This window comes from Brachyhypopomus gauderio, chromosome 12, assembly GCF_052324685.1.
Source record: "Brachyhypopomus gauderio isolate BG-103 chromosome 12, BGAUD_0.2, whole genome shotgun sequence".
NCBI lineage: Eukaryota > Metazoa > Chordata > Actinopteri > Gymnotiformes > Hypopomidae > Brachyhypopomus > Brachyhypopomus gauderio.
The window spans coordinates 21,237,740-21,263,945 of NC_135222.1; the positions used below are offsets into that span (position 1 = coordinate 21,237,740).

The following is a 26,206-nucleotide window of genomic DNA, read 5'->3' on the forward strand; positions in this document are numbered from 1 at the left end:
CACAGCCTGCTTAAAAGCACAGAAGAGAGAAAGGATATTGAAACTGTTTAGCTGCAGGTGCAATTTAACACCCTCTGCAATTAAATCAGGTGAAAATTACATATCTTGTTGTGAAAATGCGTCTTTTAAATACAGAACCTCTAGAAGGAAGATCCCGGGTGTGAAACGTTTTCTCTGTTGTAGCACGACAGTTCATCCAGTGTTGCCCCTAAAGTGGAATCACTCAGAAAGCACAGTGAGACTTGTTAGTGAGGCTTACATCCAACATAAAGATTTAAAACTACATGATTCAGACATTGAAATGTCCATAGTGGAATCTGTTAATCATAAACAATTTATATGCAAATTGCTACAGAAACTATTTTATTGCTGATTGGTAAATTTTTCATTTTAAAGCATAAGAATCTTGTGCATTTTCTGTAAATGCAGTAAGTCTGTCCATGCCACTGTGTGAAAGAGAGTAGTGAGTGTTGGTGTGATGGAGTACACTCGCTTCTCTGGTCACTGCCTCATTTACACACAGCAACGTAGCTTTGCGTAATATCCATAATATACAACCTTGACACAATGGAGTATAGTGGACTGACCTGATCTCTCTTCTCTCATCCTGTATTTATGGGTATTTTTGAATTTCTTTTTCTAGTTGCTTTCCTGTGAAACTGTTAACAGCAACTGCCTGACATTCTAATTTATTTAAGCATAATGTACATTGTGAAGAAGAGAAGCTGCTATTACATTGCACAATTTTTGTAATGTTGTGCCACTCAGTGTGACGCCGGAGGCGTCGGGACAGAGGCAACCGGAGACGGGGGTTGAACAGAAGGATGTTTATTGTCCATGGCAACCAAACCAGTAAAGCTCTTAGCGCACACACTGCAAGTGATGCAAGGTAAAGCTTGTAGCGCACACCAGTAAAGCTCTTAGCGCACACACTATAAGTGATGCAAGGTAAAGCTCGTAGCGCAGGTAGGGAACGCAGTGACGGACACGCAGAGACCAGAGACGCTCATGTAGCGGCAATGTGCAGCACTGGACCAGACGACCTGCGGGCTTAAGAAGAGCAAAGTAAATAAGAAACAGGTGTTCAGTATACTGGTGATTGGGACTGTGGGAGTGGTTGCGTGCGCGGAGGTGTGTGCTGGGATCGGCTGCTGGCCGGGATGCGCGCCCTCTGGTGGCGACCCGGCCCCCTCACCGTGACACTCAGATTATGACCATCATAATGGCAGTGGAAGAGCCCAACCCTGGTAGATCTGGGGGAGGCGAGGAAGTTCTTGAAGATTTGTAATGGATCAACCTTTAGCATTCCAAGTGTTATCCACAAAGCCCTCAGCTGTTTTGTTGTCTAACCTTTGATGATTCATTGCTCTGTTTCATCAAAAGCCATGCCACGCCTCACAGAAATCTCCTAGTGGTGGAAATGTCTTTGATACTGTTTTATCTGCACTGAATTTACCACTCTCAGCTGGGTTTTTATAGTTTGTAAGAATCTGAATGGTTGTATATAATAGAGATCATAATGGCTGTGTGATCCCGCAGGTATTCGGGCGGAGAATGAGGAGTGGTAAGAGCTCGTCTATGAGTGTCTCGATTTGCCTGCAGTGTTGTGGTGTCGGTCAGTTTCTTAAAGTGGTCCATCAGTAATCGCCTGTACCTTCCTGCTTTACACACGTATCTCTGGACTAATGGCTGTGACCACGCTGTCAGCTCTTCCATGAGTGTTGTGTTTTTGGAGTCTGCCCCTGAGTTGCATCCATGTTCAGAGTGCAGGTCTGTTTTCATACTTCCTTGTGGTTGATGGTCCAGCACTTCCATAAATTTTTCTCTTTGTGGCACCACGGAACAGGAAAATGGCTGTTCACATTCTGTTTCTATTCCTTTCTTTGCCCCCCCCCCCAAAAAAAACAGCACTGGGTTGTTTATTTTGTTTATATTGTCTCTCAGTCTCAATATAACCTAGACATCCCACACTAGCAGGGAGACGTGCCTGAGCAGCTGAACCTTTCTTTAGTGTATTCACAGTGGCCTTGTGAAGGTGGCTTGGTTTTTTTGCGTTACAGATCGAGCACAGTTGATACAAACCTCCTTCACAGTTGAGACAAACCTCCTTCACTGTTGAGACAAAGCTTCTTCTCAGTTGAGACAAACCTCCTTCACTGCTGAGACAAACCTCCTTCACTGTTGAGACAAACGTCCTTCACTGTTGAGACAAACCTCCTTCACAGTTGTGACAGACCTCCTTCACTGTTGAGACAAACCTCCTTCACTGTTGAGACAAACCTCCTTCACTGCTGAGACAAACCTCCTTTACAGTTGTGACAGACCTCCTTCACTGTTGAGACAGACCTCCTTCACTGTTGAGACAAACCTCCTTCACTGTTGAGACAAACCTCCTTCACTGCTGAGACAAACCTCCTTTACAGTTGTGACAGACCTCCTTCACTGTTGAGACAGGCTTTTTGATGCTGTTGATGGAGTGCAACAGGAGACAACCGTATCATTCTCTCTATACTCGCTGCGCTGGTTAAAATTCTTTTAAAAACAAATTTAATCTCATTTAGCTTCTGAATTCCTCTGAGGGCATAAGAAACAGTTGCTTGGAATATTTATTGCAATTTCCAGGATGTTCATTAAGACTGATGAACTGGACATCGGAATCAAAGCAAACGTTTGTGGAAGTTCTTTGAAATTTGGGTGACGTCTGAACGGTCATGGTGGTAGATGGCTGTCTGTGCCGGTGTGTCCGAACACGAGGAGGTAATTACAGTGAGTGTGTTCAGGGTCCCTCACGGATCAGACTCACACAGAGAGACAGATGAACTCGCCACACGCTCCCCGACCCTCCGGAATCACATCTCCTTCTCGGCTTCAGCAGACCCAGCTGTGAAAATGGAACAGCAAAATGTTTCTGTCACCTCTCCCAGCGAGCACGCCGCCCCCATCATGGCTGTCTGTTTTGCATAGTACCCATTGGTTTTTCCAACATTGCCAAAAATTCTCTTATTTTTGGTTTTCTCTGTCAGCCCAGAAACCTCGAGGTACTTTAAAGCTCCAGTAATGAAAAATATGCAGATTTCCGTTTCAGGCCGCATGGTTCTTATTGGGCTGGACGGTGGGTTGTGGAGGTGTGCTGTTGTCTTTGGTTCGGGCTGATGGAGTTTCTCCCTCAGCATGCGTGCTGTGCAGTAGTGAAGCAGCAGAAAGTGTGCTGGTGAGAAGATGAAGAGGAGCTCTCAGTAGTGATCTTCTGGCCTACCTGAGTAGGGCTACCTAGTCTGGATCACTGGATGAAATAGTCCTCTCTTGTAGTTAGTTTGAATGACGTGTCAGTGTGGAGTTATTTTTAGGGTTCACACACACATAGTGTGGGAACCCTATTGTAATTGTTAGGATTTTTAGGGTTCACACACACATAGTGTGGGAACCCTATTGTAATTGCTGGTATTTTTCTTATTTTTCTTATTCTTTTGCCCATTTTTTGACATAAAATGCATCGTGCAGCCTAGACCGTAATGCCTAGAAAACCCAATCTTGGCAAAAAGGTTCAGTTACCTCCAAGGACCAGATTCCCATACAGGGACCCCAAATTGGCCTGATGGTGGCGCTATAGCAGACCATATTGACTTTTTGTCCATATCTCCTACACCGTAGGTCCTAGAACCAAAATTCCAGTTCCTATGCATTCCTTGACTAAATTCAATAGGACAATTAATATACAACCATTAAGCTCCGCCCACTTAGATTTCGAGTTAATTTGCATAATGTGCAAAATCACACACATCTTTGAGCGCGAACTAGTCCCTGGATTTTTCACATACGTGCACATATGTGGTATCAAAACGTTCAGAAGAGTCTGAACTTTAAAATGTATCCAACAAAAATGCTAATTTCTTCACTACCTAGTCAGTATAAGCCAATCAAATGAGGGGGCGTAAATTCAATAGTAAATTTTGCACATATGGAACTCTAACTTAAGAAAACTTGCATGTAATGAGATGGCACTTCACAGACAGCTTCCGTGTGAGGGTCTGGGGCAGCTCGCAGTGGTTGCCATACCTCACCTGCTAGGGGGCGCTATAACATGCAAAAATTTGCCCCATGCACTCAGATTGGCCGATCCACATGAAACTTGACAGACATCATCTATGGGCCTCTGGAAACCAGGTCCTAAAGCAGACATGCCATACTTCCAAAATGGCTGACGTAATCGGCCAATCAGTGATCGGCACGCGTTTGACAGGCTTACCATTGGTCGATCTGCACGAAACCTCTTGGGTGTGGACAAGTGCACGCCCCCTATGACATAATCCAGCCGGGTGTCGATTTGCCACTGGGGGGCGCTATTGCAAAAAAAGCAAGTGTATCCCCTACATAATTCCACTTGGGAACATGCAATTGGACTTTTTTGATTCCTTGCAGTAGTGCGAACAACTTTCCCATTACATGTCCTATTAAAAAATGCACAGTTTATTTACAGTTAATAATAGTTTGAAATCATCACTTTTCATACTCCTCCTAGGATTTTCATACTATCATGTCAAGCAAAGTCTTATAATACTCTACAGAGTGTGAAATCAAAAAACAATCCAAAGATTTTGAATTTGAGGACACTTATACCTGCTAAATATTTTTTTAATGGACAGCATCGATACATATAATATTCATATTCTTAAAGCTCTTTCATATTTTACCCAATTCTGACCAAAATGCACAAGCCCATTCAGAATCCCATCCTGAACAAATTTGTCAAGTTTCATCTAAATCGGTTATCGTATGGCTCTACAGTGCAGTATTATATACAATGCATAAGAATGCATGTAAAGTCCCTCTGTCACCTTCTCCTTCTCACACGCACGCAAGCTGAAACTCACACTCTCAGTCTCTCTCACACTCTCACCCACATTCCCCCTCCCATCTCTGTGCCCTAAGTAAACATTGCTCTGGCTACCTAGATCTCTCTGTGTCTATTAACCAGGCACACACACATACAGGCACAAGCAGGCCTTCCTATAGCATTCACAATGACACTTCCCTAGCCATACCCACCCATATCTCAGTGACTAACACATGCTCATACAAACTGATATTTGGCTTCTTTTTTGTCTCTCTCTCTCACACAAACACACAGACACACACACCTTTATACCTATATGTATGTATAGTTTCTATGTATACTTATGTATGTATGTATTAGTATATGTTGTCATAGTTTCAGTACATACACTACCACACACACACACACACACACACACACACACACACACACACACACACACACACACTTCTACCTAAATGTATGTATAGTTTGTATGCATATCTGTCCAGTCATAACAGTCATGTCAGTCCAGTCATGTCAGTCATTTCAGTCCAGTCATATCAGTCATGTCAGTCCAGTCATGTCAGACATAAGTCATGTCAGTCATATCAGTCATGTCATTACAGTCATGCCAGTCATGTCACTCATTCCAGTTATGTCAGTCATATCAGTCATATTACTTTTGTTCATCATGCCAGTGATGTCATTTCAGTCATATCAGTTATGTCAGTCATGCCAGTCATGTCAGTCATGTAATGCCAGGCTTTGCAGACTACATTCATACTTTGAATACACGGGCAGTCATGTTAGGCGTGCAAGGTGTGCAAGGAGTGAATTAACAAAGCATAGTCTCTGGCACCCTCAATCTCTCTCTGTCTGTAATATACAGGCCCAATCATGTATAGACACAATATAGGCCTTCCTATATTGTTCACATAGATGCAGCCCTAGCCAGATGTGCTATTTCTGTGTCTCCCTTTCTGACACACGCAGATGTCATCACACACTATCTGTAGAGCACACACTGGCCAAACCCAAACAGCTTCTTTTCACTTTTAGGTCTAAAGGACCTTTTGGGCTTCCTTTTGCCTATTGAGGCCAAAATATGCCTATTTGTGTGTGAACCCGCCAATCGCCGCTTGCGGCTATATTTAGGGTTCACACACACATAGTGTGGGAACCCTATTGTAATTGCTGGTATTTTTCTTATTTTTCTTATTCTTTTGCCCATTTTTTGACATAAAATGCATCGTGCAGCCTAGACCGTAATGCCTAGAAAACCCAATCTTGGCAAAAAGGTTCAGTTACCTCCAAGGACCAGATTCCCATACAGGGACCCCAAATTGGCCTGATGGTGGCGCTATAGCAGACCATATTGACTTTTTGTCCATATCTCCTACACCGTAGGTCCTAGAACCAAAATTCCAGTTCCTATGCATTCCTTGACTAAATTCAATAGGACAATTAATATACAACCATTAAGCTCCGCCCACTTAGATTTCGAGTTAATTTGCATAATGTGCAAAATCACACACATCTTTGAGCGCGAACTAGTCCCTGGATTTTTCACATACGTGCACATATGTGGTATCAAAACGTTCAGAAGAGTCTGAACTTTAAAATGTATCCAACAAAAATGCTAATTTCTTCACTACCTAGTCAGTATAAGCCAATCAAATGAGGGGGCGTAAATTCAATAGTAAATTTTGCACAAATGGAACTCTAACTTAAGAAAACTTGCATGTAATGAGATGGCACTTCACAGACAGCTTCCGTGTGAGGGTCTGGGGCAGCTCGCAGTGGTTGCCATACCTCACCTGCTAGGGGGCGCTATAACATGCAAAAATTTGCCCCATGCACTCAGATTGGCCGATCCACATGAAACTTGACAGACATCATCTATGGGCCTCTGGAAACCAGGTCCTAAAGCAGACATGCCATACTTCCAAAATGGCTGACGTAATCGGCCAATCAGTGATCGGCACGCGTTTGACAGGCTTACCATTGGTCGATCTGCACGAAACCTCTTGGGTGTGGACAAGTGCACGCCCCCTATGACATAATCCAGCCGGGTGTCGATTGGCCACTGGGGGGCGCTATTGCAAAAAAAGCAAGTGTATCCCCTACATAATTCCACTTGGGAACATGCAATTGGACTCTTTTGATTCCTTGCAGTAGTGCGAACAACTTTCCCATTACATGTCCTATTAAAAAATGCACAGTTTATTTACAGTTAATAATAGTTTGAAATCATCACTTTTCATACTCCTCCTAGGATTTTCATACTATCATGTCAAGCAAAGTCTTATAATACTCTACAGAGTGTGAAATCAAAAAACAATCCAAAGATTTTGGATTTGAGGACACTTATACCTGCTAAATATTTTTTTAATGGACAGCATCGATACATATAATATTCATATTCTTAAAGCTCTTTCATATTTTACCCAATTCTGACCAAAATGCACAAGCCCATTCAGAATCCCATCCTGAACAAATTTGTCAAGTTTCATCTAAATCGGTTATCGTATGGCTCTACAGTGCAGTATTATATACAATGCATAAGAATGCATGTAAAGTCCCTCTGTCACCTTCTCCTTCTCACACGCACGCAAGCTGAAACTCACACTCTCAGTCTCTCTCACACTCTCACCCACATTCCCCCTCCCATCTCTGTGCCCTAAGTAAACATTGCTCTGGCTACCTAGATCTCTCTGTGTCTATTAACCAGGCACACACACATACAGGCACAAGCAGGCCTTCCTATAGCATTCACAATTGACACTTCCCTAGCCATACCCACCCATATCTCAGTGACTAACACATGCTTATACAAACTGATATTTGGCTTCTTTTTTGTCTCTCTCTCACACAAACACAGACACACACACCTTTATACCTATATGTATGTATAGTTTCTATGTATACTTATGTATGTATGTATTAGTATATGTTGTCATAGTTTGAATACAAATACTACCACACACACACACACACACACACACACACACACACACACACACACACTTCTACCTAAATGTATGTATAGTTTGTATGCATATCTATAGTATATGTATAGTATATGTCAGTCATACCAGTGATGTCAGTCATATCAGACATGCCAGTCCAGTCATGTCAGTTATATCAGTCATGTCAGTGATGCCAGTCATGTTCTGCCAGTCATGTAAGTCATGTCAGTCATATCAGTCATGTCAGTCCAGTCATGTCAGTCAAATCTTCAAATCATTACAGTCATGCCAGTTATGTCAGTCATATCAGTCATGTTAATTTTGTTCGTCATGCCAGTGATGTCATTCCAGTCATGCCAGTCATATCAGTTATGTCAGTAATGCCAGTCATGTCAGTCATGCCAGGCTTTGCAGACTACATTCATACTTTGAATACACAGGCAGTCATGTTAGGCGTGCTACGTGTACAAGGAGTGAATTAACTAAGCATAGTCTCTGGCTCCCTCAATCTCTCTCTGTCAGTAATATACAGGCCCAATCATGTATAGACAAGTGCAGGCCTTCCTATACTGTTCACATAGATGCAGCCATAGCCAGATGTGCTATTTTTGTGTCTCCCTTTCTGACACACACAGATGTCATCACACTCTACATCTGTAGAGCACACACTGGCCAAACCCAAACAGCTTTTTTTTCACTTTTAGGTCTAAAGGACCTTTTGGGCTTCCTTTTGCCTATTGAGGCCAAAATGCCTATTGGTGTGTGAACCCGCCAATCGCCGCTTGCGGCTATATTTAGGGTTCACACACACATAGTGTGGGAACCCTATTGTAATTGCTGGTATTTTTCTTATTTTTCTTATTCTTTTGCCCATTTTTTGACATAAAATGCATCGTGCAGCCTAGACCGTAATGCCTAGAAAACCCAATCTTGGCAAAAAGGTTCAGTTACCTCCAAGGACCAGATTCCCATACAGGGACCCCAAATTGGCCTGATGGTGGCGCTATAGCAGACCATATTGACTTTTTGTCCATATCTCCTACACCGTAGGTCCTAGAACCAAAATTCCAGTTCCTATGCATTCCTTGACTAAATTCAATAGGACAATTAATATACAACCATTAAGCTCCGCCCACTTAGATTTCGAGTTAATTTGCATAATGTGCAAAATCACACACATCTTTGAGCGCGAACTAGTCCCTGGATTTTTCACATACGTGCACATATGTGGTATCAAAACGTTCAGAAGAGTCTGAACTTTAAAATGTATCCAACAAAAATGCTAATTTCTTCACTACCTAGTCAGTATAAGCCAATCAAATGAGGGGGCGTAAATTCAATAGTAAATTTTGCACAAATGGAACTCTAACTTAAGAAAACTTGCATGTAATGAGATGGCACTTCACAGACAGCTTCCGTGTGAGGGTCTGGGGCAGCTCGCAGTGGTTGCCATACCTCACCTGCTAGGGGGCGCTATAACATGCAAAAATTTGCCCCATGCACTCAGATTGGCCGATCCACATGAAACTTGACAGACATCATCTATGGGCCTCTGGAAACCAGGTCCTAAAGCAGACATGCCATACTTCCAAAATGGCTGACGTAATCGGCCAATCAGTGATCGGCACGCGTTTGACAGGCTTACCATTGGTCGATCTGCACGAAACCTCTTGGGTGTGGACAAGTGCACGCCCCCTATGACATAATCCAGCCGGGTGTCGATTGGCCACTGGGGGGCGCTATTGCAAAAAAAGCAAGTGTATCCCCTACATAATTCCACTTGGGAACATGCAATTGGACTCTTTTGATTCCTTGCAGTAGTGCGAACAACTTTCCCATTACATGTCCTATTAAAAAATGCACAGTTTATTTACAGTTAATAATAGTTTGAAATCATCACTTTTCATACTCCTCCTAGGATTTTCATACTATCATGTCAAGCAAAGTCTTATAATACTCTACAGAGTGTGAAATCAAAAAACAATCCAAAGATTTTGGATTTGAGGACACTTATACCTGCTAAATATTTTTTTAATGGACAGCATCGATACATATAATATTCATATTCTTAAAGCTCTTTCATATTTTACCCAATTCTGACCAAAATGCACAAGCCCATTCAGAATCCCATCCTGAACAAATTTGTCAAGTTTCATCTAAATCGGTTATCGTATGGCTCTACAGTGCAGTATTATATACAATGCATAAGAATGCATGTAAAGTCCCTCTGTCACCTTCTCCTTCTCACACGCACGCAAGCTGAAACTCACACTCTCAGTCTCTCTCACACTCTCACCCACATTCCCCCTCCCATCTCTGTGCCCTAAGTAAACATTGCTCTGGCTACCTAGATCTCTCTGTGTCTATTAACCAGGCACACACACATACAGGCACAAGCAGGCCTTCCTATAGCATTCACAATTGACACTTCCCTAGCCATACCCACCCATATCTCAGTGACTAACACATGCTTATACAAACTGATATTTGGCTTCTTTTTTGTCTCTCTCTCACACAAACACAGACACACACACCTTTATACCTATATGTATGTATAGTTTCTATGTATACTTATGTATGTATGTATTAGTATATGTTGTCATAGTTTGAATACATATACTACCACACACACACACACACACACACACACACACACACACACACACACACACACACACTTCTACCTAAATGTATGTATAGTTTGTATGCATATCTATAGTATATGTATAGTATATGTCAGTCATACCAGTGATGTCAGTCATATCAGACATGCCAGTCCAGTCATGTCAGTTATATCAGTCATGTCAGTGATGCCAGTCATGTTCTGCCAGTCATGTAAGTCATGTCAGTCATATCAGTCATGTCAGTCCAGTCATGTCAGTCAAATCTTCAAATCATTACAGTCATGCCAGTTATGTCAGTCATATCAGTCATGTTAATTTTGTTCGTCATGCCAGTGATGTCATTCCAGTCATGCCAGTCATATCAGTTATGTCAGTAATGCCAGTCATGTCAGTCATGCCAGGCTTTGCAGACTACATTCATACTTTGAATACACAGGCAGTCATGTTAGGCGTGCTACGTGTACAAGGAGTGAAATAACAAAGCATAGTCTCTGGCTCCCTCAATCTCTCTCTGTCAGTAATATAGAGGCCCAATCATGTATAGACAAGTGCAGGCCTTCCTATACTGTTCACATACATGCAGCTCTAGCCAGATGTGCTATTTTTGTGTCTCCCTTTCTGACACACGCAGATGTCATCACACTCTACATCTGTAGAGCACACACTGGCCAAACCCAAACAGCTTTTTTTCACTTTTAGGTCTAAAGGACCTTTTGGGCTTCCTTTTGCCTACTGAGGCCAAAATGCCTATTGGTGTGTGAACCCGCCAATCGCCGCTTGCGGCTATATTTAGGGTTCACACACGTAGTGTGGGAAACCTATTGTAATTGCTCGGGTTTTTCTTATTATTATTATTTTTCTCCGCATAAAACGCATACTGCAGCCTAGACCGTAAGGCCCAGAAACACCAAAGTTGGCAGAATGGTGTAGTCTCTTTGCAGGACCACGCTTAAGTACAGAAGCCTAAATTGGCCTGATGGTGGCGCTATAGCGCAGTTTTTTGCATTTTGGCCCATATCTCCCACACCGTAGGTCCTAGAAAGAAAATTCCACTTCTGATGGATTCCTTGGCTCAAGCCAAAAACAATGGTACAAAAATTATTAAGCTCCGCCTACTTAGATTTTTTGCTAATTTGCATAATATGCAAAACCTACTTTTTTATACTAGTCCCTGGTTTTTCATCTGATCACCACAATCTTGGTGTCAAAATATTCACAAGAATCTCATTATCAAGGAACATCAACAAAACTGTGACATTGGTATACAGTCTGGTTGTCACATGTCAATCAATAGCTCTGAGGCGTGGCCAAATTTACTTCAGCAGCTATATCTCAGCAATGCTTTGACCTATCTTTATGAAAATTTATCAGTTGTTAGGGCACATGACTCAGAGGTCACAGGTCAAAGCTGGCCACGATTGTCCAATAGGGGGCGCTATAACATGGGGAAATTTGTTTCTCAGAAACCATTAGTCACATCAAGCCCAAACTTTACAGGCATCATCAGGGGCCCAAGTGGTATCAAGGCACACAATGATGACCTCATCACTCAAAAAACATGGCCGCCATGAGCCAATTAATTTTTATTTGAATTAATTGGCCATTTGACAGACTTACCATTGGCCAATCAACATGAAACCTCACCACTGTGCATATCCCAGGACTATGTGTCATACTGTGCAGTGTTGAAACATTTGGCCACTAGGTGGCGCTATTTGTAAAAATCATGCATAACTCCTTCAAATTTTCACTTAGGAACATGCAACTTGTTTCTTTTTATACCTTGCAGTAGACCTGACAACTTTGCAATTACAAGTCCTATTAAAAAATGCATACTTTTGTCACATTCATCAATTGTTTGAAAATAGCTCTTTAAAAACTAGTCCTAGGAATTTGATCTAATGATGGCAAAAATGGCATAGGCATAATCTGTAGACACTGTAGTTAACTAAATATGGAAAAAATGTTGCATTTTTATTTGTCTGATTGGTCAATTTTTCCATTATATCCTTCTGGCCATGCCATAAATGACCTTTATTGCTATAACTCATAAACCATGTAAGTGATCAACTCCCAATTTGAAAGGCTTTTATACACTGAGGTCCTTGTGAGGTAGGCCAAGTTTGGTTCAAATTGGCCTGTCGGAGGCGCTACAGTACCCAAAAACCTGAGAAATCAAAAAAACTCACGCAGCAATCTTGTTATGCAGAATGCAGACAAGTAATGGGGCTTGTATGATTCAGATCAATGAGGTCTATAACATTGCAAATACATCTCATAACAAAAAGTGCACTGCCTGACCAGAAATGAACCTTTTAATTCACCAAAATGTCATTGCATTACTGAGATTAATGAGATATCAGTATGATAGTACTTGGGCTCCATCTAGTGGCCAAACACCGAAACTGACTGAAAACAATTGCTCACATGAAACACCACACAAACGCACAGAAAGCTGATCTCAGCATGTGATTTAGTTCTGTGATCTGAATCATTTTGCCAATACACATTATTTTGATCCTTTTGGGCCTTTAGTGCCTCAGTTGAATAGAATGTTTTGTCACATTGATTTACTTATGCATTTTTTCCACTCAAACAGCTTCTATTCACTTTTGGGTCTAAAGGACCTATTGGGCTTCTTTTTGCCTATTGAGGCCAAGAGGCCAATTTGTTGGTCTAAAAGACCCTTTGGGCTTTTTTGCCTTTTTTTGTGTGAACCCGCCAATCGCCGCTTGCGGCTATATTTCTTTCTTATTATTATTCTTTGTCCCATTTTTTGACCTAAAACGTATTGTGCAGCCTAGACCGTAATGCCTAGAAACCCCAAACTTGGCAAAAAGGTTCAGTTACCTCCAAGGACCAGATTCCCATACAGGGACCCAAATTGGCCTGATGGTGGCGCTATAGTGGACCATATTGACTTTTTGTCCATATCTCCTACACCGTAGGTCCTAGAACCAAAATTCCAGTTCCTATACATTCCTTGACTAAATTCAATAGGACAATTAATATACAACCATTAAGCTCCGCCCACTTAGATTTCGAGTTAATTTGCATAATGTGCAAAATCACACACATCTTTGAGCGCGAACTAGTCCCTGGATTTTTCACATACATGCACATATGTGGTATCAAAACGTTCAGAAGAGTCTGAACTTTAAAACGTATCCAACAAAAATGCTAATTTTTTCACTACCTAGTCAGTATAAGCCAATCAAATGAGGGGGCGTAAATTCAATAGTAAATTTTGCGCATATGGAGCTCTAACTTAAGAAAACTTGCATGTAATGAGATGGCACTTCACAGACAGCTTCCCTGTGAGGGTCTGGGGCAGCTCGCAGAGGTTGCCATACCTCACCTGCTAGGGGGCGCTATAACATGCAAAAATTTGCCCCATGCACTCAGATTGGCCGATCCACATGAAACTTGACAGACATCATCTATGGGCCTCTGGAAACCAGGTCCTAAAGCAGACATGCCATACTTCCAAAATGGCTGACGTAATCGGCCAATCAGTGATCGGCACGCGTTTGACAGGCTTACCATTGGTCGATCTGCACGAAACCTCTTGGGTGTGGACAAGTGCACGCCCCCTATGACATAATCCAGCCGGGTGTCGATTGGCCACTGGGGGGCGCTATTGCAAAAAAAGCAAGTGTATCCCCTACATAATTCCACTTGGGAACATGCAATTGGACTCTTTTGATTCCTTGCAGTAGTGCGAATAACTTTCCCATTACATGTCCTATTAAAAAATGCACAGTTTATTTACAGTTAATAATAGTTTGAAATCATCACTTTTCATACTCCTCCTAGGATTTTCATACTATCATGTCAAGCAAAGTCTTATAATACTCTACAGAGTGTGAAATCAAAAAACAATCCAAAGATTTTGGATTTGAGGACACTTATACCTGCTAAATATTTTTTTAATGGACAGCATCGATACATATAATATTCATATTCTTAAAGCTCTTTCATATTTTACCCAATTCTGACCAAAATGCACAAGCCCATTCAGAATCCCATCCTGAACAAATTTGTCAAGTTTCATCTAAATCGGTTATCGTATGGCTCTACAGTGCAGTATTATATACAATGCATAAGAATGCATGTAAAGTCCCTCTGTCACCTTCTCCTTCTCACACGCACGCAAGCTGAAACTCACACTCTCAGTCTCTCTCACACTCTCACCCACATTCCCCCTCCCATCTCTGTGCCCTAAGTAAACATTGCTCTGGCTACCTAGATCTCTCTGTGTCTATTAACCAGGCACACACACATACAGGCACAAGCAGGCCTTCCTATAGCATTCACAATGACACTTCCCTAGCCATACCCACCCATATCTCAGTGACTAACACATGCTCATACAAACTGATATTTGGCTTCTTTTTTGTCTCTCTCTCTCACACAAACACACAGACACACACACCTTTATACCTATATGTATGTATAGTTTCTATGTATACTTATGTATGTATGTATTAGTATATGTTGTCATAGTTTGAGTACATACACTACCACACACACACACACACACACACACACACTTCTACCTAAATGTATGTATAGTTTGTATGCATATCTGTCCAGTCATAACAGTCATGTCAGTCTAGTCATGTCAGTCATTTCAGTCCAGTCATATCAGTCATGTCAGTCCAGTCATGTCAGACATAAGTCATGTCAGTCATATCAGTCATGTTACTTTGTTCATCATGCCAGTGATGTCATTTCAGTCATGCCAGTCATGTAATGCCAGGCTTTGCAGACTACATTCATACTTTGAATACACGGGCAGTCATGTTAGGCGTGCTAGGTGTACAAGGAGTGAAATAACAAAGCATAGTCTCTGGGGTCCTCAATCTCTCTCTGTCAGTAATATAGAGGCCCAATCATGTATAGACAAGTGCAGGCCTTCCTATGCTGTTCACATAGATGCAGCCCTAGCCAGATGTGCTATTTTTGTGTCTCCTTTTCTGACACACACAGATGTCATCACACTCTACATCTGTAGAGCACACACTGGCCAAACCCAAACAGCTTCTTTTCACTTTTAGGTCTAAAGGACCTTTTGGGCTTCCTTTTGCCTATTGAGGCCAAAATGCCTATTGGTGTGTGAACCCGCCAATCGCCGCTTGTTATTGATTGTTTTGGTGCGATACCTAAAGCAAAATGTATACATTGCATTTTAATACATAGTGATAGTGTTAATACATTGTGTTAATACATAGTGTTAATACGAGACAACATATAACTTAAATATAGATCTTGAACTTGTGAAAGCAGGTTCATTGGTTATGGCTTGAGGTTGTGTGAACATCAGAAGGCACTTGTGCCCCGGTGGAGTAATAAATCACACTCACTGAATCTACCTACAGCCATACAGTAATTCTGCTGTGGGATTCTGCTGTGAACACAGCTGTCTGGCGCACAGGTGCTTTGACACGCTCACGCTCTTAGTGCATCATCATGCCTGAATCGGCCCACTGTTTTTTTCATGATGGTTGTAGCTTCATGTATGTTGTGGTTGTGTGTGTGTGTGTGTGTGTGTGTGTGTGTGTGTGTGTGTTCCAGCATATCAGGGTGGTCTTACAGACAGCTTGCGCTATTTGTGAGCCATGATGTCCCTGGAGTGTGTTTGATAATAAGCATCCCACCCACCTAGCCACTGTGCAGACCGCTGATCTCATGCTGCTGGAATTGCTAAAACAGCTTAAACTCCGAAATCCACTTTGATATGTCTAAACGCTCAATGGGTTTTACATGGATAATGATGTTAGTCAGGCATGCTGTTAACATTCTCATGAACAGAAAAGCAAAATAAATTACTTTCTAATAACTAAATAACTACTTTCTAGGGATCTGAAGTATGAAATATGGGTATCATGTCGTAAGAACTGTGTTTGAACATCTGTAGGTGTCTTTGTAGAGAGTAGAATAATGAAAATATGCTGGCAGACTCTGAGAGTGAATCCCTCTATAACCCTAATAGTGAACCCCTATATAACTGTCTTTATACAGTGAACCCCTATTTGACCCTAAGAGTGAACCCCTATATAACCCAAAGAGTGAACCCCTGTATAACCCTAAGAGTGAACACATATATAACCCTAAGAGTGAACCCCAATTTGACCCTAAGAGTGAGCACCTATATAACCCATAGTGAACCCCTGTATGAACCTAAGAGTGAACCCCTATATAAACCTAAGTGTGAACCCCTATATAACCCCAAGAGTAAACCCCTATATAACTGTCTTTATAGAGTGAACCCCTATATAACCCTAAGAGTGAACCCCTATATAACTGTCTTTATAGAGTGAACCCCTAGGCCTATATAACCCTAAGAGTGAACCCCTATATAACTGTCTTTATAGAGTGAACCCCTATATAACCCTAATAGTGAACCCCTGTATAACCCTAAGAGTAAACCCCTCTATAACCCTAAGAGTGAACCCATATATAACCCTAGGAGTGATTCACTATATGTCATGCACACATTGTGACTTTGATATTGTAGTAAGATTATGTTTAAAAGAGAAAAGCAAACATCTGAGAGAAGAGAACAGCAGAGAAACCCTACCACCAGTGAGCTGATCGTTGTAAAACAGAGGAAAGTTCTTCCGAGCATGTGCAGAACAGTAACTGTGAAAAGCTCCAATTGATGCTGAGGTTTTGAAGCAAACACCAAAATAAGCGTGGAGCAAAATGCTGACATACAAACACAGGCCAGGATTCCTACAGCTGGCTAGAGAAACCTTGTGTGGACTGGCCAAAACATGGTTCTGCATGCAACTCCACACCTGCGGTCTGAGTGTGCCTTCTTACTGTATAAGTGATATTTTTTGTTTGTATATTTTGTTCTGCAGACGAAGGCCAGCTCTGGTGACCACGGCAGCTACTGTCAGTGGACAGATGCAGAGAGGAGAGATTGATTTGTTGTCTTCACAAGCTGTAATGAACTTGTGTTGCTGAGGGATGAGAATCCGGTGCTCTCTTTGGACTCCTTATTGTGAAGAGACTCTGACTTAATTGAGTCCCAAGGGCTCCGAGTCCCACCGTCTTTGAGAGCATCGTTCTCCTGCTGTAGCTCAGGATTCTTCCGGCTTTCAGAAGCGGCCAGAGTGGAATTGCTTCAGCGTCTGGTCTGTGTCCGCCTGTGACGAGGCCTTCTTCCTGGGGGAAAAAAAACCCAGACACAATGTGTAGAAATGGAAAAACATGACCTGATTTAGTATGGAAGCATCTGCCTATGTGCCTATAGGTGTGTTGACGTTCAGCTCCAGGTAGTGTAAGGAAATGTCTGGCCGTCTTCCTGCTGGGTGTGTGTTATGTTTGTTTTATCAGTGGGAAGGTAGTTTTACACTGTTGCACAGTTATATGGTTGAAGGATGCACTATAATATCACAGTTTCTTTCTCCTGAGTATTATGGGGCTAATATACTGTTAAATGTATTGTATCCATCTTTATGTCCTATTTTCTGCACTAAAGACCACTGCGTTTACATTTACATCATTTGGCTGCTTTGTAGTGCTTTGTAGTCTTGATCAAATATATGAAGTCATGTGATATTAGAGAGGTGTTAAGATGAGTGGTAATATTATTAGGTTAAATCCATGGCTAGAGAAGAAAGAATAGAGTCAATTAAAAGAATATTTAATGTTTAAAGTGCTTAGTGACTGAGTGGAGGGGTGTGTCTTCAGTCTTTGTTGGAAGACAGCAACACCTCAGCTGTACAGCCATTAGAAGTTGCATTTCATGTCTTCTTTGTGTCTTGAGGGAGGGTAGTTTGAGTTGCCTGAAGGTATAAGGTGTAGACATCTCAGTAGGTGATGCCAGCTGATTCCACCTTCTTATTTGTAGGCCTGTTGAGTTTTTTTTAATGATGATTAGGGGAAGGACAAAGTTGATTGCAGTGCTGGAAACAATATAAAGAAGTCTGTACTAGAGGACTCAGAAGCAATGCTGCCCAAAGGGCAGAACAGTAGAAAACAAAGTCTGTTTATTTTCAGAACCCCTCCAGTTTCTAGTTCGTGCTCATCCGGAGCGCTTTATTAATCCGTTTCTAAGTCAGAACATGAGCAGCAGAGATGACTGCCAGCCCCCTGGTCCACCAGCACTGCCTCAACGTGTGCCTGCCTGTGTGAGCATCTATAATCAGTCGTGACTGAGAGCTGCAGGAACCTGGGGCTGCCGACCGGCAGGTGCTGGAGGTACCGGCCTTCTGCGCGGGCTCTGACACGCATCCGACCCACGCTGTCCCACACGCATGATTCAGCTACCAGGAGGGGCCTGCATGTCTGCTAGAGCTCATGGGGACTCTGAAGTTCTCTCTCTGGAAGTGAGGTGGTTTGGGGTGGGGGCAATATTAGCACACGGCATTACATAACCATTCGTGCACAGAGCATGAGCAGTGCTTTAGAATACTGATGATGACTTCAACAACAACATATAATAAATAATTATAATAATGCCAAGTAGTTTTAATGCTCATGTAAGCATTTAAAACTATTTGGTTAGCTTTATCTTTTAGAATGAATTCATATTGCTTCCAAAATGGACCCCACTGCTCAAAGACCATGGTGATGTATAGAATCACTGGTCTGTGTGTGTGTTTGCAGGTACATTTGCCCCGTGTGCAGGACGAGCTGCTCACAAGCACAGCAGATGTGGTCGGACTGAAAGGCAGAGTGTAGTTATGAGTGTAGTCCACAGTCCCTGCCGATACACACATAGCCCTGAGATCTCTAAGCACATCGTGTTGCTGTTGTAGGGGTCAAACTGGTGGTTTTAACGCTTCACATCGCATTTCAAAACACACTTAAGTGGCGTCTGCTGTGTTGAGACACAGCGGCTGCTCGGTGAGACTGTGAGACATGGCAGGAGTGTAATTCTCATCACGTGCTCTTGTGGTCCTGCGAGGTCTTTTTCCACATTATGCAGAGCTGGAAATTAAGCTGATGAAGATGAATGCGTTGAGACGCTGGTGCACATCGCTGAGTTCTGATGCTCCTCTCTCCTCCCCAGACACACTCTACTCTGGTCTTTTCACACCTCTAGTCTGGCTCCCCCGAACAGTTCATTGTTCTGCTCTTTGATCTGTTCTGCTGGGCTCACACCCCCCCCCCTCCACCCAACACCCCCCACCTCAAACATCCAGCCACATTTTATTATCCCTTCATTTCCTCTGTTTGTTTCCATGGAAACAGATGAGTGATTCGGTCCTTTCGTTGCGTGCCCGGTTTGGAGTCCGTGGCCCTGGCTAATAAGCTGCGTTTGCTTCTCTTTTGATGCTAGATTCAAGTGAAACCCCATTTTCTGCTTGATTTGTCTGTGTTCTCAAAGGACAGGTACTGTCCTATCCTGTTTAGCATGAGGCCTTCAGTGTAATGAATTAATAATTAGCATCTTGGGTGTGTGCATTCATTGCCTAATTGTGTATTCCATGTGTTCTTCAGTTTGATGATCATGACAGGACTGCTAGGTGTAATCTCTCATAACATACAATAACATGCAGGTGCAATCTCTCATAACATACAATAACATGCAGGTTTAATCTATCATAACATACAATAACATACAGATTTAATCCATCCAACATACAGTAACATGCAACTCTTAGTCCCTCTTAGTAACATGCAACTCTTAATGTGCTGCAACACATGTACATTGACTAAAAATAAAATCAAAAACACAAATAACACCTGAGCGTTTATGCAGTACTGTAACATATACAGTAACATATAAAGTACTGTAACATATACTGTAACATATATACAGTAGAACCTCTGAACTCAACACTAATTCGTTCCGGAAGGAGCGTTGAGAAGCGATGCAGTCGAGTTCTGAATCAATTTTTCCCATAAGAAATAACTGAAAACAGATTAATTCGTTCTCAACCATCAAGTTGAATTCCAAATTCCTTCTCTATGATCACCCTTTTCAACTATTGTTCTTCTTACCGTTTTCCTCTTTTGCATTTTTGCATTTTTGTCTTTCTTGGGACCCATGTTTTTTGTCTAAAACAGTACAAAAAACACAAAAAACTACAAAAAATACAGCAAATGTTTGGAGCACAGCCTCAAAATGGTTTTAAACCCATTGAACAACAACGCCAACTAATGCCAACTAGTAGCATGTGACCATAGCACGAACTGTATTTTGTTTACAAAAGTCACGAGCTGGGTCAGATTCCGAAGTTTTGTTCAAGCTCCGAGACAAAATTTTCTCTAAATATTGTGTCGAATTCCGAATATGTCAAGTACTGGGATGGTTGAGTTCCGGGGTTCTAATGTAGTAACATGTACAGTAAAATATACAGTAACAGTTACAGTACTGTAACATCTACAGTGACATATACAGGATACCTGGGGGCCTGGAGGAGTCTGGGTGAGGCTGGGCTGCATGAAGTATTCAACAAAAAAAGGGTTTCAAGTATTCCAAAACAGTACAACTGATCCAGTCTTTTCCATCTTTAGTAAAATAACAATTCAAAACATGCAGAACATGAACGGTTCTTCAGAACATGAACGGTTCTTCAGAACATGAATGGTTCTTCACAACATGATCGGTTCTTCACAACATGATCGGTTCTTCACAATATGAACGGTTCTTCACAACGTGAACGGTTCTTCACAACATGAACGGTTCTTCAGAACATGAACGGTTCTTCACAACATCAACGGTTCTTCACAACATGATCGGTTCTTCACAACATGAACGGTTCTTCACAACATGAATGGTTCTTCACAACATGAACGGTTCTTCACAACATGAACGGTTCTTCAGAACATAGGTTCCTCTTACTTCCTCCTACTTCTTGCTGCCAGAGACTTGGCAGCGCTTCCTCACAGCCGAGCCACATTCGTCTTGAGGGAGGAAGCAACTGAGACTCTCTGTATGGCTGGAAGATTCTCATGTGTAAGTCTGGACCTGAACTTTGATTTATTAAAGATCATAGTGGAGAAGAGCTTTTCACACAGATAGGTGCTCCCAAAAAGGCACATGATCCATGTGAACATCTTGGAAAGTTCAGGGAACGTGAGCTAAGCCAACGTACCTCTGTGAAGTAGAGCTCATATGCTGACTCTCTTTCCTCCAAAAAGGTCCAGAACTGAAGGTGCTTTAACCCCCAGGATCTGATAAGGTTGATGCATTTCAGGCATTTGCTGCAAAGAGCCTGCTGATGGATGATGTAGAGCAAAGCAATGGCCTCTTCCACACCTTCCTCATCCAGTTTTCTTTGAACACGTGCCACCAGTCCATTTCCCCTCCCGGTCATTGATGGTGCCCCGTCGGTTGTTATTACAGCAAAACTCTTCCATTGTAAACCGGCTTCCACAATGGCATCACACAGCTGGTGGAATATCTCCTGACCAGTGGTCTGGCCATACATTGGAATCATTGTGAGCAACTCTTGTTGATTGTCATCTCATCTCAAACAGGTCAGAAATGACAGGTCTCATCAGACAGGTCAGAAATGCTGCCTCTGCGTTGGCTGGAAGGCTGATGTTGCTCAACTGCCTTTTCTTTTCTGGACAGACTATATTTACAGCCTGTAACACTGTTTGATGAACTTGCCATCTTTGAATGGCTTAATGGCTTTTCTGCTTTAGCAATTGTGTAATCCTGAAATTCTGAAATGATAAAATATCCCCCTGGGACCAATAAAGTGTCTATCTATCTATCTATCTATCTATCTATCTATCTATCTATCTATCTATCTATCTGTCTGTCTGTCTGTCTGTCTGTCTGTCTGTCTGTCTGTCTGTCTGTCTGTCTGTCTGTCTGTCTGTCTGTCCGTCCGTCCGTCCGTCCGTCCGTCCGTCCGCCCGCCCGAGCCCGCCCGAGCCCGCCCGTCCGTCCGTCCGCCCTTCTGTCTGTCTGTCTGTCTGCTTCCCTCCCTCCACATAGCCACCTTTTACAGCCTCACTGTCTTTGCTTGCTTTCTCGTTTGAAGTTTGGTGACCTGGTCCTCTTTGCTCCTCTCCCTGGTATGTTTCATAGTTCTCAGCATGTCTAGTTGAATGATGACATCTGATGTTATTCTCCTTGTGCACCACAGCTTTATCTGTGCATGTGTGAGACGTCAGGAAGCCCCTGTGTCCTACAGTCTCCCACTTCTCCTGAAACTGTCTGTGCTCATCGCCAGCCTTTCTCTTCATGGCAGGATTTGAAAAAGGCATGACTGGGTGACATGAAAATGGATTTGCACGGGGAGACAGGATATATTTACCCTTCACTGGTTGACACTCCTGAAAAATATGTCAAGTGACCAATGTTGATAATGCATGTTGTTGTCACAAGTGTTAAAAACACCCAAGGTAACAACTCATGCAGGTGCATGTGAGAAAAAACGTTAAGCTTTGCTTTCAAGTACTGGGCCACAAAATATTGTTTTGTGGGCCGCAATTGGCCCCCGGGCCATGAGTCTGAGGCCCCTGATATACAGTCACATATAGTAATGTAACATATACAGAACTGTAACATATACAGTAACATATACAGTAATGTAACATACATTCCATTTTCCATTTTCACACCTCAAATAGGAGGCTGTATGTGCTCAGGTTGTTTTGAATGTGTAGAGTAAGTTTCTAATTTAGCAGTTTTTCCAGTCAGCTGTCTGGCTTTTCTGAATTTAAATCAGATTTGTTTTTGTCAACAAATTGCAGTGCAAACAATTCAGTCAAACAATATTGCTGTACACATTTGATTCCAGTCCAATTTCTTTCTATCAGTCTACCACATACAGTGATGTGTAACTGTGTTCTGTGTAAGTTTGTATTTTGTGTGTAACTTGTATTGTTTCATTTGAATTCTTGAAATCAAAAACGTAGCTAGTTTCCATCAGAATATACTTAGAGTCTGTACTGTGACTTATAGTTGCACTGACAACATGACTAAGTATTTTGACTGCCTTGTTCATAGACAATGGCACACAGACTAGATATTCTGATGGCACTGACAAATTGACTGACCTAAATATTTGATTTTGAGGCAAAAACAAAGAATTTTGAGTGAAGTATCTGCTTTTGCAGGTATTTTATTGAGTTTTGCTGTTTGCACTAATTGTTTTGAGAAATGCACTAGTTGTGATGCCAATGTAAAGCATGATGTGAGAAATGATCCAAACCGACTGAGAAAAACTGTAATATATATGTATGCAGTGGTGATTTCTTGATGTGACCATTTAAACATTACAGTATGTCTATTTTTAAATAATGATATATCTTAAATCATATTTTAAGACTGTGACTGTAGTAATATGTTGTATAACAGTGTGTGACTGTAGTAATATGTTGTATAACAGTGTGAGTGCTGTAAGAAGCTGTATAATAGTATCTTCTTTGGTTTTGTTCCCAGTCACACAAAGGAGGTGGACATTTGAGAAACATTACTTCTACCAACATCTCCGAGGGAGAGACATTTACAGGTACATATGGTATGGTGGTTTTTAAAGATTTTGAATCATTCCCATCGAACGCTGGTGGTTCCACCAGACTCATCTTAGACAGCATGAAAATGAACCGAACCAGCTCACGGTTCATTTACAGCTGTGGTTCTGAGTGGGGACTCTTTACATGTATCCTCACATCCATTCTAAGGCATGTTCACACTGACTGAGTGCTCCATTGATTATTGTTATAATCTTGCTTTTTGAGCCTCTCTGTATTATTTAGTACTCTCTCCATCTCATATAGTGTTCTTGGTAAAATCAATGGTGCTCTGTGTGATACTTGTTAATTCATATTGACTCCATAACAGAAAAATGTTTTTCTAATATTACTGCAGTGCAGGAGTTCAGTGTGGAGTTTTAAATTATCAGGCAAATGCAAATACTATTATATGTATTTCACATACTTGCTTTATTATATCAGTTCACAAAGCAAAGAAAACATAGGTAAAGACTTTAATATATGTAGTGGACTATGCCAAAAACTCATGCTGTTATTTCACAAAAAGATATTCCCTAGTGGCCAGAAAAGAAAAAGAAAAGAAAGACTATGTTTTGGAGTATTCAAGTACACGATATTCCAGTGGTGTCTGGCCTGTCATCCTGAAGGCCTGAGTGAGATCAAGAGAAGCTTTTAGAGAGCAGACACAGTTCCTAGTGTAGCTGTCTGTAAGTCTGGCTCTGTGGAGAAAGTAAGACCCAAGCAATTTAAAACATCCCCACAAAACTCTTTTTAAAAAGTGTGTGTGTGATTGAGAGAGAGAGAGTGTGTGTGTGTGTGTGTGTGTGTGTGTGTGTGTGTGTGTGTGTGTGTGTGTGTGTGTGTGCAAGTAAGAATGGGTGGAGTGGATGGAGTGTCACTAACTACAAACTATCAGTAATAAGAAGTGGGAGTAGAGTGAGTTCTGTCTCTGAATCAGCCTGAATAACACTAATTATCTGATTGGGACTCTCAGGGTTCTAGTGGGGACTCTCAGGGTTCTGGTTGGAACTCTCAGGGTTCTGGTTTAGACTCTCAGTGTTCTAGTGGGGACTCTCATGGTTCTAGTTTGGACTCTCAGGGTTCTAGTTTGGACTCTCAGGGTTCTAGTTTAAACTCTCAGGGTTCTAGTTTGGACTCTCATGGTTCTGGTTGGGACTCTCAGGGTTCTAGTTTGGACTCTCAGGGTTCCTTTCCTCCTCAAGGCCCAGATCATTAGTGCAGCCTGTCTGTTCAGATCACAGTAGAGTGCTGACAGATGTTTAGCTTAATGCAAAGGGCCTTTCACAACAAATAAATCTTGGCCAGCCGCCCTCGAGTTGCACATTACACATTCTCTTGGCTCTTCTGGATGGAGTCTTGGAGTTGCAGAATCGAGCTGATCCTGTGTGGGGGAACTTCCTTGAGGCTTTGGCAGCTGTGCAGGTTATTCAATTATTAATTTTTTTCTCACATGGTTATGACCTTTGGTTTTCCCGGAATCTGGCAGACATGTTTGAGGTTTCCACTCTTTGTTTACACAGGTCTGGCTGGCATATGTCCTATATCTCTAACTGTTCTAGCTAGTCCCCGCTGCAGTGCTGAGATACTGAATCCCTCTTTCCATCCAAGCTTGTCTCACACTGATTTGGCAATGCTCAAAATATGACTGCTTCCCCCCGGAGAGAGGAACCACTCAACATGATGTCCCTCACTCATTTATTGTAGATAAGCCAGCTCTCAAACACCACTCCAAAAACTGTTCTCTCCAAGACTAACAACCGCCTTTCCTTTTCAGAATAATTAAGCCTGGGAAAATCATGAGAAAGCCCAGCTCACACTGTTAATGGGCTTTATGTTTTAGGGATTTCAGACTCTGTCTTTCCTCCTGTTGTCATAGTGAGTGCTTTCAGGCGTAATAAAGCAAGGAACGGAAGTAGGACAGAAGACTTTAATGGATATACATTTGAACAGGGAAAGAACCACCATAATGTCTACGACAAAATGTCAGTTGTGAAGTGTAAAACTCCCTATTAGATGTCCAGTATAACTGGATGTTATTACACTATTGAGCCAATACTAAAGGATCAGAAATAATCCTTTGTCTTGCAATAAATTGTAATACAAGTGATAATTCACCACTGAAAGTCCTCAGTAGTCTAGGTTTAGGATTAGTTTGAGTCTTGGAAACTAGTCTAAGTCTATAAGTAGCACTTCAGCAATGCCTTTGTATTTAATCTAAATGAAATGAGCTACCATGCTTGCCTTTAGGATCAATTCAGTGATTTATGTGTTTAGATTTTGTTGTTCACTTAATGTTTACATATTTTTTTCATCGCATCAACAAACCAGTGATTTATATTCACTATTTTTGCACTTTA

The 26,206-nt window shown here is 41.8% G+C and overlaps 1 protein-coding gene across 2 annotated transcripts in view; it reads left to right on the forward strand.

Moving 5' to 3' along the window:
• The window catches only part of tspan18a (tetraspanin 18a), a 43,008-nt gene that overhangs the window by 8,448 nt on the left and 8,354 nt on the right, over positions 1-26,206 (forward strand). The window contains exon 2 of one of the 2 annotated variants that reach the window (XM_077023787.1): positions 23,776-23,854. In XM_077023787.1, the coding sequence (XP_076879902.1) occupies positions 23,852-23,854 (3 nt within the window). In that variant the 5' untranslated portion in view covers positions 23,776-23,851. The remainder of the gene's footprint in view (positions 1-23,775; positions 23,855-26,206) is intronic. The other variant, XM_077023788.1, reaches the window with a different exon arrangement.